General features: G+C 40.4%; 3 protein-coding genes across 5 annotated transcripts; 1 reads left to right on the top strand and 2 right to left on the bottom strand.

Moving 5' to 3' along the window:
* Positions 1-1,764: 1,764 nt before the first annotated feature.
* Positions 1,765-5,540, bottom strand: LOC142384857 (synaptotagmin-1-like). The gene is made up of 8 exons (XM_075471167.1): positions 5,408-5,540; positions 3,994-4,175; positions 3,444-3,557; positions 3,148-3,315; positions 2,878-3,045; positions 2,461-2,578; positions 2,056-2,189; positions 1,765-1,971 (listed from the first exon to the last, which is right to left on the bottom strand). The coding sequence occupies exons 1-8, from the start codon at positions 5,538-5,540 to the stop codon at positions 1,765-1,767; spliced, it is 1,224 nt and encodes a 407-aa protein (XP_075327282.1).
* Positions 5,541-7,835: 2,295 nt separating this feature from the next.
* Positions 7,836-11,122, top strand: bbs10 (Bardet-Biedl syndrome 10). 2 transcript variants are annotated; one of them, XM_075470976.1, is made up of 4 exons: positions 7,836-7,888; positions 8,560-8,759; positions 8,841-9,797; positions 9,915-11,122. In XM_075470976.1, the coding sequence occupies exons 1-4, from the start codon at positions 7,886-7,888 to the stop codon at positions 10,738-10,740; spliced, it is 1,986 nt and encodes a 661-aa protein (XP_075327091.1). In that variant the 5' UTR covers positions 7,836-7,885; the 3' UTR covers positions 10,741-11,122. The 2 variants fall into 2 exon arrangements, with proteins under 2 accessions (XP_075327091.1, XP_075327090.1); XM_075470975.1 differs by having other exon boundaries at positions 7,853-8,759.
* Positions 11,123-12,162: 1,040 nt separating this feature from the next.
* cd9a (CD9 molecule a) lies at positions 12,163-18,082 on the bottom strand. Of its 2 annotated transcripts, none has more exons than XM_075469791.1 (8): positions 17,867-18,082; positions 15,298-15,400; positions 15,064-15,161; positions 14,555-14,629; positions 14,183-14,284; positions 13,624-13,713; positions 13,213-13,296; positions 12,163-13,091 (listed from the first exon to the last, which is right to left on the bottom strand). In XM_075469791.1, exons 1-8 carry the CDS (start codon positions 17,933-17,935, stop codon positions 13,026-13,028), a joined length of 687 nt encoding a protein of 228 aa, XP_075325906.1. In that variant the 5' UTR covers positions 17,936-18,082; the 3' UTR covers positions 12,163-13,025. The 2 variants fall into 2 exon arrangements, with proteins under 2 accessions (XP_075325906.1, XP_075325907.1); XM_075469792.1 differs by lacking the exon at positions 17,867-18,082 and adding an exon at positions 16,389-16,529.
* Positions 18,083-19,733: the final 1,651 nt, after the last annotated feature.

Here is a 19,733-nt window from a genome sequence, read left to right on the forward strand (position 1 = left end):
CTGTGGTGGAATATTTCACCTCCTAAATTGCCGTGGTAATAATGTAATTTGGCAGCCAATACGTGTCTGAAGCGCCTTACCGAGACACAAGCAGGGAGAAACTGAAAACCAGCTACAAAGCAGAGACTGTTTATCCAACCCTGGTTCGTTGTTCAGAACTACCTAATTATTTGCTTAAATGAAAACACTATTATTCAACGCATTAATGTGCAGCAATTCCTAAAGCTCAGTATTTTAGCAGATCTGGAATCAAATTGTCTTGTTACTGAACTGAACCCAGATTTCACTTGAGAGAATTGTACAACTAGATTTAAGTGACACTGTGAATGATCACTTTCGGTCACATCTTTAAAATAAACTAAATATCTCATAATGAAGCTTTATTCCCCCATGGCACTGTGAACTCAACCGCATCTTGCAGGGGTTAGTTAACCTGCAGGTTTGTCTTGGTGCTTATTTTTAGGGTAATTTGATTTGATAAAGTTTAAATGCTGAATATGCAAAATGATGTGCACTTCTTTTTTTTCCCTGTAAAGATTGTAAATATTTTGGGACGTTACCGAAGATAAACAGCAATTTTTTAGAACTTAAGATTGCATCTGCTTTGTCTGTAGCCTACAAGGTGCAGCATTATTAGAGTTTGATTTTGAAATAATCCTATTGAATTCACAAACAATTCTATGTTCTGGGAAGGATCGAGTAACCAGCCAAAAACATCTTAAAGTAACCTACATTTACTGCATTTCAAAATAATGTGACCTGACTTTGTGCTTTGCTTGTCCACATGTGAAAAGCAGGTTCCTTAAAGTTGAATAACCTTATACAGTATATGACTCAATAAAAGCTACATCTCTGTACTGTTTTATAGCCCAATTTTGCAACTATAGTGAAATGCAGAATGCACACACACGGTTATTCAGAAAAATGATAATCTCTCTTGCTGAAAATTAGGGTATTGAATTGCACTTAGTTTGTCTATCTTATTCACATGGGAGAACAAAATATGAGGTGGATGGGAGGTGTTGCTATTACCAGTGTTGGAGCATCTATACTGCACACGTATAGGTCAAAAAGCAGAGGAGAATGTTTTGAAGTTTGGAGTCACATAGCATTTCCCAACATAGAAAGAGATTTGAAAAAAGACAGGAGCCGCTGTGCTGCTTATTTCACAAGATTTGCTGACAAATACTATCTCAAACTGTTTTAAAAGAAATCACATTGGATACTATTCAGATAATATTTATCTTATTCAACACCACACACTAAATGGTGCACTTCATCTGTCCCAAGAGGGTTTTTGTTGAAAGGGAAACTTCATGTACCTAGATTACATTGAAATAGACTCGATAACAACCCGTAATTTAATTTTGAAAACAAAGGCATAACAGTCAGATAGGCATCTCTTGTTCTTAATGTACTTTGATTTGTCTCCCTCTGCAGGTTCATTTTGTTTATATCAGTGTAGTGTGCATGCAGAACAGAACTGATCCCGCAAGTTAAAAAAAATCTCTTTCACTTTATTGTTCCCAACCAGTGATACCAAATAACAATTTAAATTGAAGCAGGAGGAGGGAGATACTGAAGGTACAAAGCTTACGTATTTAAAACCATCCTTGAAGGTATAAAGGGTAAAGCAGGCTATCATTCCGTAGATTAAATTCAGTTAGATAGCTTAACAATATTTTAAGGATAATTCCAGTAGAGGAAATAATGTAAATTGGAAGTAATTGAGGTCATTTTTAAGTTTCACTTTGGGTCACGGTTTCACTTCTTTTTGGAAATTAGTGCGTTGACTTCTTCTTCTGGTTGGAGGCTGTGCCACTGGGCTATTGGCCGGCGGGGATTAGCCAGCATGTCTGTCCAGTGGCGTTGCTCAGTCCCGCTGCTGTCACTGCCCATCAGCACCTTCCCGATGGCGTCATTCTTCCCAATCTTGTCGTAGTCCAGCACAGTCACCGCTATCTGCACTTTCTATAAATGGGAATGCATCCACAAAACATGAATTTCTCTTGGTTGTAGCTGTGTATATGTACGTGCATGTACAATTTTTCATACCTCTATCTGTTCACATGTTACTTCGAAGCTGAACGACTCGTTGTAGTAAGGGTTCAAAGTGTGTTTCTTTATGGTCGTTTTCTTTTTCTTGAGTCTTTTCCCATTCTGCATTAAGTGGATCTTCACATATGGGTCTTGTGGAGTGAACAAAGAAGTTTTATGTCAGAGCAGCAGAGCAACAACCTTCCACCAATGTAGAAACTCTTTCAGTAAAATAACATTTATTGCTGCACTTCCTGATTTTCCTGACATAGAAACTGCTTGAAAGTAACATGCCTGGCATATTTGGATTCCTTATTTGTAGAGATGTTTCATATGATTAAATGATAACAGTAATGATAAGCTTCATTGAATTTCAACTGGCTAAGGAGTTAAAACTTCATGAAAACATCCTGGATGACTTACCGGATAATCCCCCCACATCCATTTTCTTTAGGTTTTTGGCCTCCAGAATCACCATTGTCAGCTTTCCAGCAGTAGGCACATACCTCAGGGACAAACATATGTCTCCGAGCCGCTCACTCTGATGCAGAGAAAAAGGGGATTTTGTTGGAATAATGTTTAATAATCTGGCTGCATGAGGCTGTTGCTCAGACGGAGCTGCTCGAATAATGCAACTGCTGTGCGCAGTGTCCCTGAATTTTAAATTGAGTTTAAATATCTGAAGAATTTTGCTTGATTTTGCTTTGACTCTTTGTGGAATGAAATAAAATATAGCATAAATGAATGAAATTGTGTTTTCCGCTGATTAACAGATTTGGAAAACATAAAAGCAACTAAAAGCATTTAAGTTTCCCTCCATCTCTCATGTTTTGTACCCACCTCCTCCTTCTCTGCCTTCTGAAGATCCCTCCACTCCTGCAGAGACTGGCTGAAGTCCACACTGCTCATCGGTATCTTCACAGCTCCGATGGCGTCATGTTTTGAGAAACGGTCAAAGTCGTACACAGTCAACACCAGTGTCTTTCCACCCAGCTCAGTGTATGGTACCTGCAGAACAGAACAGAAATCAAAGGCAATAATTAGAAAACTTTTCCCTTGTCATCTGGAGAGATAACTCAGTTTCTATTTCTACTCTTGTGTTGAAGTTACCTTAAATGTAAAAGTCTCATTGAAGTTGGGCTCCAGAGTCTTCCTGTGAACTTTGGTTTCAAACTTTTTCTTTTTGTCCGGTAGCAGGTAGAGTTTAACATAAGGGTCGGAACTACCTCCCACATCCATCGCAGGAAGCTCTGCAGCCTGCAAGATGCCTACCACCAACTAAAGTGTAAACACAAAGAAAAGCAATGAAGAGAAAAGAGAATCTGGCTAACTGACAGAGTGAAGAAAAGTGTGTGAATGGGACATTTTTGCCCCGGCATATCATACGTTAAAGAGCTGGAACTCACCGTATTTTCAGTGAAGTTGTAGTCTAATGTGAAGTGCAGTCGGCCGAGCTTCACGTCCTCTTTTTGCTCAGTTTCTGACAGCTCGGTTTCTATATTTATATCATCCGTCAGGGGCTGCACACAGACACAAATCCCATGCAAGTAAAGTGCATACCTTTTCAAATAAACCTTGCCCCACTGCAATGCTTTTATTTTATGTGAAGCACTTTGAATTGTTTTGTACATGAAATGTGCTATACAAATAAATTTGATTTGATTTTGATTTGATTTACAATATGTAGAGCTTTTTTTGTGCTCTGTTCCTAGATCATATAGCAGGACAGGTTTCTTTTTTAGATGTGACAGGAATCCACTTTAAAATCATTTATCTCACCTCACCTCAACTTTTACTTTAAAATGAGTGATGTGCAGAATGTCCATTAGTCTTAACATGCAGTGACAGTTTCGCCACTTCTGTGTGACCCGGATGTCAGGACTGTGATACATTGCAAGGACAATGTGTCTGCAGGAGGTTGCTGTGTGTGTGGATATAAGTGTGTATTTAGCTTACCTCATTACAACCCCCATCCATTTCAGTGTCAAAGCCTCCCTTGCTCTTCTCTTTTCCCTTTTTCTTGTCCTTTTCTTTGTCCTTGTCCTTCTTTTTTAAGCACTTCTTCCACACGCACATGGCACATGACAGAACCACGCACAAACTCACGATACAAAGGGCAGCTACAGCCCATGACGGCTCTGCAAATCAACAAAATGCACACACAGTAATAATATATTAACATTTAGGTGTGTTAGCATTCAAATAATCTCACCTACTTAAACTCTTTGAATCATACATACACAAAATGATTAAAGTATCTGGTACTTATGGAAATACAGTGATGTTCGTGACAATACAGTGGATTCAAATCTGTGGTCATTTTTAGGCCATATTTTAGTTTTCCTTGTTACTCTTTTACAATACATTATGTGAAGTACTATCATTTGCTCAGCTCCTATGTAACTTGCTTGTCCTGAAGTAACAGTAAAGCAGTATGTAACTCTGATAGAACCTAAGGAAATCACACTTATTGTGTAATTTTTTTCTCACAGTTTTACAAGCAGCGTGTACACTAAATGACCAACAGGAAATACTGAAGAGGAATATTCCCACAGAAGGAAACAGAGTTAATTTTCACCAGGGAGATATTTCTATTGTGCACATTTCTAAATGTGACCTACCTAATGTCAGAGGAATTTTTTGTCCTCTGTGTAGGAACCAGATTTTGGCTTGGATTTGATATATTCAAGCTCAAGAGACAAGTGTGTTTTTTAAACGGTCAGAAATAGCAAGAAAATGCATAGAAAAAAGTAAGCACAGTTGTCTTTACTGTAAGCAGACTTATCATGCTTACTGTTGTGCATCCGTTCTGAGCCTGAAAAAAACCTTGAATCTGGTATACCATTAGAGACATTATGCATCAAGCCACTTTATGTGTATTGTCTCTTTATCCCTGAAAACACTTTTTGCATCATCTTCCTCCGGAGAATAATTTATGATTCAATCGTTGTAGCTGACTGAATCCAAAACACTGGGAACATACAGATAATTTAGTTACTGAATGTGTTAGTGTTTTTTTGTTTTTTTCATTGTACTTTAAATATGTATCCAAAAAACTATAATAATACAAAAAATGTGATTGTGATTTACTTTTTTTAAGCTTTCCAATGTTTTGACATTGAGGGAGTTTCTCAGTTCTGTCACTCATATGTTGCTAAAAAGGACAGAGCTGTCTAAGATTTATTCCCCGAATTCCTGCTTTTATGAAAAAAAATAATAATAATTCACTGCCACAGAGGCCAGAGACCTCTGTGTTGAAATCTAAATTCTCCACTGTCTTTTGTGCTTTGATATGTGTCCCAAATATATTCAGGACTGTTTTTTGTTAATCCATGATGAGCGTGAATATTATATTAGGTGTCCTACTCACTGTGGATGCTGTGAAGTTGATTCATGAACTTGTTGGCACTGTGACCTCCAGGTTGTTTTTGGCCTGGGGTGGTTGTTGTGTTTGGCATATTGGAAGGGGAAAATGAGGTGCTAGGTGCAGCTCGACGGTTCATTTTTTTTTTGGAGGAGTGACAGTGGATCAAGAATTTAACTTGCAGAGAAACAGAGATACAGAAAAAGATGGTTCAGCTAACAACAATGCAACCGTATACTTCAACAAGAAAGGCAGATAAAGCTGTAAATGTCCTCTAAGTGTACAAGAACATACCACAGAAACACACACTGGAGCAGAGTTTCCATATTGGCTATTGATCAGATATTTGAAGCAATAATGTGCTCATAGACGGTGTATGTCCACCAGTGTCAAATGACTTCTCCTGTTTCTGCTGGCCTGGCAATACGACTGAAACACAGGATATGAAAGCTGCTGTTTCTGCCAAAGCTGCTGACATGAAGTTGTGAAGTAAGGAGGGGGTTGAAGCACCATACGTGGATCTCTGCTGTTCCACACTCAGCTGCCAGAAGTAAGGATCATATGTGCCAAGGTCATGCCATCAAACCAAATTGAGAGAAAAGTCCCATTGCCAAAACTTGATTCCGGATCAAAAAATTGTTTTTGTGTGTTATAATTTATTCCGCAGACATCATAGGTATTGAGTATCTGAGGCTGAATCAGCGGATGAGATCACGTACCCGCGGAGACACTTTATGTCTACACTTTCAGGGTTATACACAAGTTTCAAGCATAACCACAACTCAGTCTTATCAGCTACCTGTCCCTAAATATTTTAGAAACCTTTAGAGAACCATTTATATTTTGAGTGAGGTCAAAAGAAAATCAGTAATATAGGAATTACACATATATAAAATCCTCATGATGATTGCACTATACCCAAATCTTCATTGAAATATAAAGTGACCTTTTCAGTTCTGATCCTAAAGATTTTTATACATATATATATCCTCATGCAGTTACTTTTCAGTCAGACAAATAGAAAGAAACCTATCATTTTTATGGATTTTATCGAGGAAAATTATATCAGTGAAAAACATACCTGTGTTCAGATGTCCAAACGACGGGATTCAGACTCACAGAGGTTCCTTCTCTTTAGAGAATGGAGGAGGAGGAAGAAAAATGATGAAAGAGCCAGAGACACGGAGAGAAACGGCAACGTATGTAACAGCTCACTGCCCTTTAGTTTTTTTTGTCTCAGCAGTCTTCAGACATCTAGAAGAACGGTGCAGGTGTGTGAAAGCTGGATCAGAGGCAACTACGGGGAGGGTGGAGCAAGATGGGCTTGGGGTTGGCATAGTTGTGTGTTTGTGTGTCTCAGAGTTTTGTATTGGGGGATTGTGTTCTTTTCTGTCCATTCAGGTCTCATGAGAGCTGTGGTCCTTATGCCCGACGCCCCACCTCTCGAGACCTCTGTCCCATCCCTACAGGTCACCCTCACCAGGCCACTGATGCATATTCATTAGTGTGGTGACATGGCTTTTTAAAAGCTCGTTAGCATAGTGAGAGTTCAGCAGTAGAGGACATTTACATTCAGAGTGGACAGCTCTGTATGTGTGTGCGTGTGAGAGTGTGCATCTGTACATCTGGTGATAGCTTCAGAACTGTTTCATATTGTCTATGTATAGATTATGTTGCCTGATTTAGAAACTTGGGATGTGGTTTCTGCAGCAACATAAAGATCAGGTTCCAGCCCCGCCCAGTTCACCTTGAGGTTCCAGCGTAAGTGTACAGAAGGAGGGATGGGACGGGGGAAAGAGGGGGGTTTGGGGGATGGGCTCAGCCAGATGGCGCTCAACATACTTAATGTTTGTGATATACAGATAAATACACTGTGCTTTTTTTTGTATTTTGTAAGTATGGTATTACTTTACTTTGATGACAGCCTACACGACTAGTTTGTGTTGTTAATTCTGAGGCATTGAGATGTTTATGTCTCTTGCTAATTAAACTTTACTTATCAAAGGAAACAGGACATTTTAATTACTCTTTAAAAAAGAGAATCTTAACAATTCCTCTCGTACAACAAAACAAGTCACTAGATAGACTCCCTTAAACACCTATCCAAAAATTTTAAAAAATGGGCATTATGGTTTTTAACTTTAAAATCTAAAGTTTTAACTTTAAACTCTGCTCAGATGTTTAATCTAGAGTGTAATTCAATGAAAATTATTTTCATTTTAGTCTCAAAGCAGGTGTAAAATCAATTTAAAGTATTTTTACTTCCCAGCAGGATAACAGACAGCCCAACTATTTGGAAGAGTTTTTGGAATAAACCATGACACACAAATAACGGAACAATAACACTGAAAAATGTTGCCTTTAAAAACGTGTATGTACGTCACCCGTCAAAACGCTAGATGGCAACATTTACATCTGAGCTGTTCTAAACCACAGAAGAAGTCCTGTTTCTAGGCGACACTGAGCGGCGTTCCCGTTGCCTTTATGGTGAGTTCTCCTGTTGTCTTTGACGAATGTGTTGTTTAGATTTGTCTGAGCACTAGTGTGTTGCTTAGTTATACCTTGAAGTGGGATTTTTATAAGATAAGCTAATTTGAGGCGATTTTGAGTGTACACATTTCTAGAACTAGCGAAGAGGTGCTACCGTGTAGCGTTGCAGTCGTTTTATGTATCATGTCAACCTAACACGCACGTTTTTGGACGGTGGGAGAAGTAGCTACCCGAAGAGAACCCGGGGAGAACATGCAAACTCCACACAGAACGGTCCCAGCGGGCAATCGAACCTGGAACCCTCTTGCCGTGAGGCGACAAATGGAGCCCACCAGGAACTCCCAAATCCCTTAATTATTAAATCATGTTCTGCCTGCTATCCACAGCCTACCCACGATACGTCTGCCCTGGCTGTCGAGACCAACACTGTAGCTAAATTTGACTGAATTCTCCAGATGGCTTTGGGAGCTGAGCAGAAATTAATTCTGATGCCTTCCCTGGACTGCAGATGACAAAAGCTCAACTTTGCGATGAAGCATTCAGTGTACTCTGCATGCAATGTTGGATTAAAATATTTACTCACTATATTGACTCCTGTTTTAAAGATGAAAATCTAGGTTGTAGACAGTTGAAATCTATTTGTAAGTTTCATGGATCCTGCATTACAGTGTGTGAGTATGCTGTCAATGGACCGAGTCCGCCTCAAACATGTCCTGCAGACAGTGTGTGCCCTGGAGGCAGTCATCCTTCGCAGTTTTGGCCCTGAGGGAGGACAAGTGCTGTTCGCCCGAGACACGGGACAGGCGATGTTGAGCCGCTGTGGGACCCGCATTCTCACAGCACTACATCTGGAACATCCACTGGCCAGGTTAGCAAGGAGACATTGAATTTTACTAGTTTGCTCTGGGATCGATTTTCATTTTATCTATTTGTGTGTTCCTCATATTAGGATGGTGGTGGAGTGTGTCTGGAAGCACAGCGCAGCAACAGGTGATGGATCAAAGACCTTTATTCTATTGCTGGCATCATTACTGCGAATGATTCATATAACAGCCAGCAAGAAGCCCCATGTATCTCGCTGTTATGACTCTACAGAAGCAGCAGAGGCTGCCTCTGCCAGGCATTTGGCAGACAAACTGCTAGCATTTGCATTGACAGAGTTGGATGATCTCATTGCTGTGGATGTGGTGCCGTATGGAGTCTGTGTTTCGTTGGAGGAGTTCACTGCAGAAACGCAGTCACCAGATCACACAAATTGTCGCTACGTTCAAACGCTTCTGTCATCATTTTTTCAAACTCGTCTTAGTCACGTGCACTGTGACTTTATTAGTGACCTCACATGTGAACTTCTCCATTACTGGCGGTTCAGAAATGACCTACCCTCCGTCTCGCTTCAGTTTTTAAATGACAACTTCCCAGCACTGCATACACCGGTATCAGGCTTCCCTGTCAGAGCTTCGCGTTTGATTGAGGGGCAGGTAATTCACAGAGACTTTGCTACACCGTGCCCTCAAGTCAACAATCAGCCAGTCAGAGCTGTAGTTTTCACGGGGTACCTGCAGCCAAAACTGCTCAATCCGGGAGACATACTTGAGCTGGGAGGAGTGATGGAGGAGAGAAGTATTGTGCACTTTAGTGCCTGGATGGAAAGGTCACTGGAGTGCATTTTTGCCAAGCTGCGGAGTTTTGGTGTCTCTGTGCTTCTGTCTGCAGTTAAACAGTCTTCTGCTGTCCTGGCTTTAGCCACACAAGCAGATATGTGCCTTGTGGAGTGTGTCAGTGAAGAAGAACTTCTTCTCTTTGCCCAGCTAAGTGGGACCACACCCGTTTCAGACTGCTGGAAGATTAATCCAGAGCACGTTGTTACACTGACTTTTTGTCGCCCAATACTGCTTGGAGCTCACAGGTATTCAGAAACACGTGTCTTTCTCAAGAGATTGTACTTAGTCACGCATATGCATACAAAGAATAAACTGTTCATGAAACATTGAAACATTACCAGCTATCCTTTTCTCTTTCACAGGTATGTCCATGTGACTTTCTGTTGTTCAGAGGAGAAAACCATAGTTAAACCCTGCAATCTGGTCATTTGTGCCCCCGGAGAAGGGCAAACTGACCAGTATGCACGCGCATTTCAAGATGCCATCCGCATGCTACTTACAACCTGGGAACCCATGCATATGACGGAGACCACAGCTTCAAATAGAAGCTTGCAATCACATAACTGCACCTCTTTACATACAGACAGTCTGACTGACAGCACCACATGTGGATCCTCTTGTATGAAATCCATTCAGAAGCATGTGATAGAGCCAGGTTGTGTGATTCCCGCAGGTGGGACATTTGAGTTTCTCTTGCACCATGCCCTCTTACAACATGGCCGCAGCTGCTCAGTTTCTGATGACACAAGCGTAGATGACTCTGTTTACCAGCTTCTGGCAAACGCCCTCTTAACCGTGCCTCGACAGATTTACTCACATAACCCAAGACTTTTCCTGCAGACTCAAACCAGGGTCATGAGTTTTCTTCCAGATCATTCCCAGCATCTCAGTCTTGTACTTGAACAAGCACACAATGCAGGACCGGTACAGACTGAGGGTCCTCTGGAGGATTGTAAACTAAACTTGCATTGTTGTAGAAAGTGTGACGTGCCATCTAAGGTTTGCATGTCGAACATGGGTCTTGAATCTGTCTCCTGTAAATATCAGCTGCTTCTGGCTGTGCTGCAGTGTGTCACAAGTCTCCTGCGGGTGGACACGGTGCTGCATACACATGCGGCTTTACACAAACAATCACACAGGCTCACAAAGCCCTCGTGGGAGGGAGCAGAGGACGAGGTTGAGGACTGAGATTGTTTTGCTCGAAGATGAAAGCGATAAACGTTTTTTTTGCTCAGCACTAATGAACCAATAAAAAGTTGGAGGAACTAATTTGCACTCTAGTTCTGGTTGTTACATCGGTATTGGTATCATTGTATTGTTTTTTGTCTGCTCCACTGCAGTACATTTATAATGGAAGTCTTTTGCACTTCTGCGAAGATAGTTTCTATTCCATGGAAATGTGTGGTGCGGTTTATAGGCCAATAAAATGTTTCGGTGCTTTTTGCACCTTCCTCCCTTGAATTAAAGGTTGGCAAATACACTAAAAAAGAAAACATGAAACATCTCCCTGTTAATCTCCGTTTTGTACAGAATGTGCCGATATTAAATCATTTTGTCGTTTAAATTGAGTAAGTGCTGATGTTTGTCTGCTTCCTCTTTTGATTATGGTTATTTCTTTTTCACCAGTTTCTCTTCCTTATCTGTGTTGTCCTTCCCTTGGCCACTACACTTTGAGGTACATAAAAGGCATACACTCGTAACAACATGATCATATCACCTCACAAATAGTCACACTCCTTTATTTCTAATCAGCCTTATCTGCATTGTGGGGATGAGGTGTTTGGGAGGGCAGCCTCTGACTGTCAACAGCCAAATCATAGTGTACTTCCTCGTACTGTAATCAGAGGAACACAAATACCTATTTTTTTAGAGGGAAACAGTGACTCATCTCGACATCAAATTGACTTGCAATCATACACACACTATACTGTTTACTGTAACTAGTGCGTCCTTAGTTTTGAACTGAGAGTTTCCATAAATTAATTGGGACAAAGTGACTCAGAAACAAAGGCAGCTCTTAGCTTTGTTTATGCTTTATGTGAGTCACAGTTGATGATCGCTTATATCAAAGAGGGGGAAAAATATGGGGGGAATGTTTTGTTTTTTTTTCAATGTGGGAAACAAACCAAGGGTGTTGTTGTCAGTCTTAAGACACCCACGCCCTACTTACCCTTGTATGCCTTCTTACAGTGCACGCCAAGCAGGGATAGTTCAACGGTAAATCATCTGGCACCAACATTTTTCAAATGATAAAAATAACTGACTTGAGAACGTCCATCCATTTTCTATACCGCTGAATCCGTCGGTCGGGTCACGGGGGGGCTGGAGCCTATCCCATCGGTCAATGGGCGAGAGGCAGGGTACACCCTGGACAGGCCGCCAGTCCACCACAGGGCACACAGAGACAAACGAGAAAAACAACCATACACGCTCACACTCACTCCTAAGGACAATTTTAGAGACACCAATTAACCTAACATGCATGTTTTTGGACAGTGGGAGGAAGCCGGAGAGAACCCACGCATACACAGGGAGAACATCTCCACACAGAGAGGCCCCAGCTGGGAGTTGACTTGAGAACAGTCCAACTTAAAAATGAACTCCTCTGCATGTGATTCCAGGCCTCATTGCAATACCTTTTAATTGGATTTTATACATTTTTGTTTATTTGGCTCTCTTCAATAACTTTTGACAATGTGAAACAGTTCATACGATACAAATCAACCAACTCTGTCAAATAAAGAGGTTATTGCAAAATACATCAACAAACTGCATGTGCCATATAAACACCAAACATTAGAAATCTTACAAATAGAAAAAGAAGACATTTACAAAATGTGAAAAAAATTTCAAAAGGCTCTCCAAACAAGGGCAAATTAAGATGTGCGAAGAGAAAGGAAAAAAAACCTGTAATATAGGAACCAAGATGCTCTTAACACCAAGCTGGGTTAAACCACAGACATGTCAAAGCTTGGCATTCATTTGGCCTGTTGCCACCACGATTTGTGTTTTAAAATAAAATAAATCTTAAGCTTTGGCTACTGCTGTGTTGCGCTGAAGTGATGCTTTTTTTTTATCCCATTACTGTTTTTTCTGCTACTATGAAGACCCAAAGTGACTGCGATAGAAATGTGATCACCAGAGGATAGTATGGTCTTCTGTTTAGATAATTAGCAGCTCACAGACATTGATTTCAGTCAGATAACCACATAATTACACGTTTCTGTACTACACTGCCACTGAAGCACAGGTGACACCCATTCTATATTTGGGCCTAACAACCACATCGCATCTAATGTCAGCAGCACAGTTAGAACTGATGAATTATACTGATGCATATTCAGAAATACCTTCACACAGTCTAGCTTAGTTTATCCCCTCCCCCCTTGAACAAGCAGTGTTTGTATTGGCAGTGGAGTCACGAGACCCTGGGAATGACATCATGCAATATTAACAAGGACTTCAGGCGGGTGTCACACCACCTCCCGAGACTTCCTAATGGCACAGCACAGGAGCATGCTAAAGATCATCCCAAACACCTGTAAGAAAGTGGTACAAAACATGTGTTTGAGTTAACTCATTTTTGCACTGTTTTCATCTCCCAGCACATCAGACCTTTAAATTTGATGAGTGCCAGCACGGCACCATTTATACACTCACCATGATTACCCCAATGGTAATGCCCACTCCCCCGATGATGTGTAACTTGGAGTCAAACACGTCATCAATGGCATCAGGACAGCTCTGCAACAGATGATTACGTCTCCTTTAGCTTTCTTCAAAATTTGAACATGACTTGTGACATAAATGACAGCCTGAGAGCATTACGGTCTGAGTATACCACTGTTGCCATAGAAACACTAAAAGGATGCTGATGAATTTAGGGAAGACAAGAGATAAGATAACATTGACTTATCGTAAATCCCAACCTTTCACAGAGATGGTACATGTCAGGCATCTGTTTGATCTTTTGGTTCATTTCTTGTATTTAAATGTTATTTTTCTGGCTGGTATTTCATGTATTTGGTTATGTTGGCATGTAAGCTATGCACACATGCTGAGTGGTTGTACCTTCATAATAAGCTCCTCAAGTGGCTCTCCACGGGGACAAGTGTCTTTGGCAGTTTCTTCAACCCTACCATTTGGACCACAACAGTTCAGCTGAAAATACACGGAAAAAGAATAGAACTTTAAGAGAATATGATCACTTGTAAAAGGAAAAAAAAATCACTTTCTTGGTGCTTTGAAGGAATAGTCCAAGACATTGGCTTAAACTTAAATTCCCAAAGTCTTTCCATCACAGTGAGGTTGCCAGGCAAGTTGAGATAAAGACGTGTTGATGCTTGCATGTGAGATTTTGTTCTCCCTCTTCCTGTTTTTTATGCAAATGCATGCAAATTGCCTCACAGTTTTAGCTCCACAGTTAAGATACTGACCCGACAGTGGTTTCAACATCATCATTCAACTCTAACGATCTCATAAAAAACATTCTCGTAGAAAGTTTAGAAAAATATTCGCACTTGTGGAACAATAAGTTTGCCTGAAGATATCTTTTGAGACAAATTGGTTTTGGATAAGTTGTGGTGATGGGGAATTACAAAGAAGCAGAACTGTAAGAGACCCTGCACACCTCGGTTTGAATCACCCGCAGTGTCTCTTTGAGGCGCTCATCTCCTGTTGACTTAAACTCGTTGTAAGTCTGCATGTAGAACTTTGTGATGTCATCAACCACCTGCAACACAGCAGCAAACCAGGATAAAGTGAGTTTTATATTTCACTGAAGCCTCATATTTGAACTTTTCCTAAATTGTTTTTTTTTTTACTATTTCACACAGTTTGTTTATTTTTGTGGTCTATCTTTTCTTCAGCATGGTACTTATCTTAATAGTGTTCTCTGTAAGAAATGATCCATGTGGACAGCTTGTAACTCAAAATGTTTTTGCTAAGATCTGTTCAAGTGTTACATTTATCAGTACTGCATACTGTACAGTAATCCTCTTACCTTGGTTTGGTTTGAAAATCCCCAGATTCCAGCAGCTACCTCAATGGCAAATATGATTAGCAGGAAGAAGAAGAACTGCAAAAAACCCAAACAAAATTCAACTCAGCAGATTATTTGCTACTGTGCATGCTTGTGCGCCTGTCTTTTGTGCGCATGTGTTAACATGCAAGGTCAGTCGAGTGTAGCCGAACCCAGTTTTCATTCGCCCCTCCTCCAGAGAGATTTAGCTCAAGAAGATTATGGCCAGACAGGGCAGGAAGGAGGGAGCAAGCACAGAGAAATCTAGAGAGTCTTTTGTGGCCTTGAAGTTGTTCAGTAAACAGTGATAAAGGTAGACATATCATATTTCAAACTGTGAGTCCAAAAGTGTGAAAGTGGATTAACAAGTATTACAGGGTGACATCCCTTAAGACTCTGATTTAAAAGATTGATTGTAAATTTTATGTTGCTATGTTAATGTTAATAGCGTGTTAAGTGGAGTTACACAAAGAATTACAAGTAGTACAAACCAGTCCCAGCATGCACGGAGATTCCTGAATCGCCCCACAACATCCCAGAAAGCCCACCACCATCATAAGTGCTCCAGCTCCAATCAGGATGTAGACACCTACACACACATACAGTTTATCACGTACAAAAATACATAGCTTACATCAAAACTGATCAAAATAAATAAATAAATGAATAAAACTGTGCTAAAATAATCATGCAGAACAGGTTCCCATGAATGGAGTTCACCTTACCTGTGTAAAACACATATGGAGAATCTGATCCTTCAAACAGACCTTTGGTCTTTGGGTCTAATCGCAGCCACAGGCCTATAGCAAATACAGCAGTGCCTGCAAGCTAAAGCACACAAAAATATATTTTTATGTACAGTACACTTCTGCAATTATGAACTCTGCTTACTTAAAGTTCAGTCAAGAGGAATACTAGCACATATACACTCTGTCCATATTCATGCATGTCTCACACTTGCCATCCAGCCATCAAACATCAGTTAACAGCATAGCCTGACAACCGTAAGCAGCTCCTCTCAAATCTGCACTGACAGGCCCCATCTGGAATCCTTCTCATCCTTGCAGTTACTCTCTGTTTAGGTGTCATGAAAAGGAACGTCTGTGCAGTACTTGTATACCAATTTTCACCAACACCTGTGTCTCGTCTCCACTGGGGTACAGTTTTACTCCAGGTACAGGACGCTACCCACTGAAAACACTGTAATCAATCCTGGTGTCTAACCTCGGTGAAACTTAATTTCTTGGCAATCCCTTTTATTCAACCATATATTAAACGAACGGTCAATGTTCTTCACACATTACAGTGAATTCACATGTCCAGTAAATGCAATGAAAATTACAATGATGCTTATCAACTCTGAGACAGTTAATAAGAGACATAAAGACTATTCTACATTTGCATTGATGTAAAGTAGCAGATAAGTCCATCAGCCCTGAAGCTGCTGCACCCTTTTCTTAATGAACAAAACAGCCTTCAGCTGTAAACGTCTGTGTATTGTGTTATAATGTAAAATTACTTTACACAGGCACTTACAGATCTTGTTAGCATAGACAGGCTAGTGAATTCTTAACTTTGAGAGCCTTGCTCAAATGTTGCAGTCTGTTTTATTCACAGTGTGGGAGTGTTACTGTGATGCATGTATTTTCCTGTTTGAGTTAATGATTTCACAGTGTACACCTTCTATTATCTATTATGCTCCATTATCAAGTAAAACGGCCAACTCACAACAGTAATATCTAACATGCATGTGAAGAAGTTCCCCTATTCTTTGTCTATCCCTCGCGCACACAATAAAAGAGTAAAGCACACCTACCCAGAAGACACAGTTGAAGATAAACATGAGATATTTCACACACTTGATTCCCCCAGCGACTGCCATGTTGATTCAGTTTGCGCAATCCACCCTTAGTGTTTAACTCCTTCCCGGGCGGAAACAAATGCATATGGTGGTGAAAAATGAAAAGGTAGTCAGTACCTTTGGTCACCTGATTATGCAGTTAGGGAGTGGCAAGAGTCCACAAACTAGGCTCCACTGTGTGCATGACGTGACTTCCTGCCTGTGTTCCCTCCTCTCTTTTGGTTTGTGTTCCTTCATGTATTGTAGGTGTTCTTTCATGAAAGTCATGCAGGTAAATCAGGTTTATGATACCACAGCATAGCAGAGGCCTGTTCAGACATGTGGCATAAAAAAAATCTCAAATAGTTGTTAAAGCAGCATATTTACTGCTCTAATGTCCGGACCCAGTGTGAAATGATGAGTTCCAAAAATTGTTCCTGATGACACAAAACTGTACATGGGAACTCCCCCCCAAGACTCAGCTATGATAAGATACTGTATGTGTAGCATGTGATTTGTGGCTGATTGAGCTAGAGTAAACCGAAACATCTGCACTTATTGAAGAGAAGTGAGGTTTGAGCTGGCTTTCTCTTATACTGATATTAAGTCTGCCTGTTGATTGATGTATTGATTGCTTTATACGTTTCTTAAAGATCATCACTGAAACATGTGTGTAGTTTAAAACTATTAAGTGGATTTCATTTTTTTAAATTTCTTTTTGAGGCGGTTCTGTGTCTCCCACACACACTCCGCACAACAGACATACACACACAATGGGGAATCCCTATCTGTCCTGTAATGAATGTCTACTTAGCTCTATATATAGCTGGACAAATAAGAAACGTTCATAAAAGGGCAAAACATCCATCTGTGAACCCACATGCATTGGCATCATATACAAATGGACACATAACGACACGCCCTGCAGGCTGAGTGGGACAAAAATACCCTATATGGGATACCACACACGCACAAATCACACGCAACGACTGCCTCGGTAACTCTTCACGGAGCAAAAGTCTTAATTAAAATTATATCAACCACACTCTCCAGCACAGTAAAAGCTTCCCTCACTCCCTCGTTGCGGTTATTAAAATTCTATGCGCGCAAACTCCAGAGTATAGTCTGCGCGTTGGAACTGGGTCACTTGGCCACTGGGGATTATTCTCCAGACCGCTCAACAAACACTGGGTCACTTTTGTATTTCGTGGTGGTCACTGCCATAAATGATTCCAGCCGTAGCCTACAATACACTGTAATAAGTCACCGAGACACTGCGTGAGCGCATGGTACGAGTCTGCATCTGGGACACCGTGTAAATTCATTCACTATAGTAACCTGGGCTCGCACGATCGCGCACGCGCGTAAAGCTAACACACGCTCACATACACGCGCTCACGTTAAACACAGACAGGATGCATATGTGAATAGACATTATGTCGCCTCACACTCACCCAGAACACCAGGTTGAAGGCAAACATCAAGTATTTGATGCACATCTCTCCTCCCGACAGAGCAGCCATATCGATACTTGAGCTGTAGATCTCACTTCTGCTGGTTCCTCAAAATCAAAGCTGTGGTAGAATAACGGAGAAGCGCTTCTTCTAAATAACAGTCAGCATGCAGAAGGAGGTTATTTGCCGACGCGCTGGCGCTGTGTCACGTCGTGCAGTGCGCGCCTAAAGTGATCCGCCCCCACACGGCTACACAGCCAAAGCCTTTTTTCTTCCCCTCTTATCTCTTGAAAGTTTAGTTTCTAATTTTAAAGCCTACTTATTTATGACTAAAATATTCGCCGCTGCTACACGTTTTTTGATTCCGGTATTATGTGGGACTTTTCAGTGATGTTGACATTTTCAAAGCTATAAGGGAAGCTGACATATTTCTTTTTTTTTCAAATTGTAGCTTCCAACTGTATCTTACAATGGAACCTACTTACAATTGTGCAACAATGCACTGCAGCTTCCTGCTGTGGGCTTTTTGGTTGGAAGTTCCTGCAGCACCCTGGGCCGTGCGATTACGTCATTCTCCCAGAATAAGAAACGCGCGTGCTCGGATTTAATAAAGTGTACATGAATGAACACGACGCACGAGCATGCTATGTTCCCGCGAGCTTTCTATCTCACAGACAGATAATACATGTTCCACACATCTGCTGAGCACTAACGAACAAAAACATTAGTTTCACACACTGTTATGCGATCTTTGTTGGTATTCATTCTGTTTCAAACCTCGTGTTTTGTTGTCTGCATCAAGCTTTCTCAACGGTCCTACTGCAGTGCACTTCATCTTTTGGAGCTATAGTTTTTTTGGCACCAAAACTGAGTCACTTTCTATAGAGGCACCTTTACAACAGGGGTTTAAACTCTACTTAATAGCTATAATAAAGCTTAATAAAGCTCCAAATCTGAAGCTTGAGTTTCAAAACTTAATCATATATTAACTACAGATTTGATCTATTGTTCTTATTTCTTTCTTTTTTGTGTAAAATTTAAATCATGCTTTTTATTTCTACTGTTTTAATGTATCTGTAAAGCACTTTGTATCACCTTGTTGTTGAATTGTGCTATACAAATAAACTTACCTTGCCTATATTGGGTTGTTTAATAATTTGGTTATTGGCTTTTTAAAACAGAAAACAGATGATCTCTCATCAATGTGAAAGCTATCTTTGACCACTTTAGTTCCAAATGAAAAATATGTTGCTGACTAAAAACAAAAATCTACAATCCACATGTTGACTGTTTATCAACATAACATTTTCCGGATACCAGTGATTCATTAGTCACTACGAAACCCATTTTACTGACAGATTATTGCTATAATAATTACAGAACTGATTAGAAAATTGATTGTTTATTAGAAATATAACCTTATTTTCTCCTACTAAGATAGCTACATACGTGGTTGCTGATTGGAAAGTGAAGTTACTATCATAACATTACTGAAACCTCAAAAGCTACATTGATCTGTCTGTATCTATTCTACTGCTTGTTCTATGCTGTTCTCGTTCTTCACACCCTTTCAGTTGCTTTCAGTTTGCCTGTCTTATTATCAGTTAAACTTTACTTACTCAAACAAATCAAATTCAAATGTATCATGATCATTTTCCTGCCAAGCACCAAGGGGAATACTACTCAACTTTACTGTCTCTGTTATAAAGGACAATTATAGAAACACAAATATTAATTGATACATAGAAAACACATTAAATCCATTGGGTCTAATTAACTAGAATTATTGCTGATACAACTTAGGGTGTATAGGGTGTTTCAAACAAACATGCTGTGACAAAGTGGTACCAGAATCGGATGGACATAG

The sequence above is a fragment of the Odontesthes bonariensis genome, chromosome 7, assembly GCF_027942865.1.
Source record: "Odontesthes bonariensis isolate fOdoBon6 chromosome 7, fOdoBon6.hap1, whole genome shotgun sequence".
Lineage (NCBI taxonomy): Eukaryota > Metazoa > Chordata > Actinopteri > Atheriniformes > Atherinopsidae > Odontesthes > Odontesthes bonariensis.

Excerpts from the sequence above, each read along its gene's own strand:
- LOC142384857 (XM_075471167.1), bottom strand. The coding sequence starts at position 5,540 with ATGAACCGTCGAGCTGCACCTAGCACCTCATTTTCCCCTTCCAATATG. Across the intron at positions 3,316-3,443 it reads ACAACTTCACTGAAAATACG|TTGGTGGTAGGCATCTTGCA; the intron begins GTGAGTTCCAGC and ends TTTACACTTTAG. Across the intron at positions 2,190-2,460 it reads GGATGTGGGGGGATTATCCG|ACCCATATGTGAAGATCCAC; the intron begins GTAAGTCATCCA and ends TCACTCCACAAG.
- bbs10 (XM_075470975.1), top strand. The coding sequence starts at position 8,542 with ATGGATCCTGCATTACAGTGTGTGAGTATGCTGTCAATGGACCGAGTC. Across the intron at positions 8,760-8,840 it reads CTGGAACATCCACTGGCCAG|GATGGTGGTGGAGTGTGTCT; the intron begins GTTAGCAAGGAG and ends TCCTCATATTAG. Across the intron at positions 9,798-9,914 it reads ATACTGCTTGGAGCTCACAG|GTATGTCCATGTGACTTTCT; the intron begins GTATTCAGAAAC and ends TCTCTTTCACAG.
- cd9a (XM_075469791.1), bottom strand. The coding sequence starts at position 17,935 with ATGGCTGCTCTGTCGGGAGGAGAGATGTGCATCAAATACTTGATGTTT. Across the intron at positions 14,630-15,063 it reads CTCCGTGCATGCTGGGACTG|TTCTTCTTCTTCCTGCTAAT; the intron begins GTTTGTACTACT and ends GGTTTTTTGCAG. Across the intron at positions 13,714-14,182 it reads TGCGGGTGATTCAAACCGAG|CTGAACTGTTGTGGTCCAAA; the intron begins GTGTGCAGGGTC and ends GTGTATTTTCAG.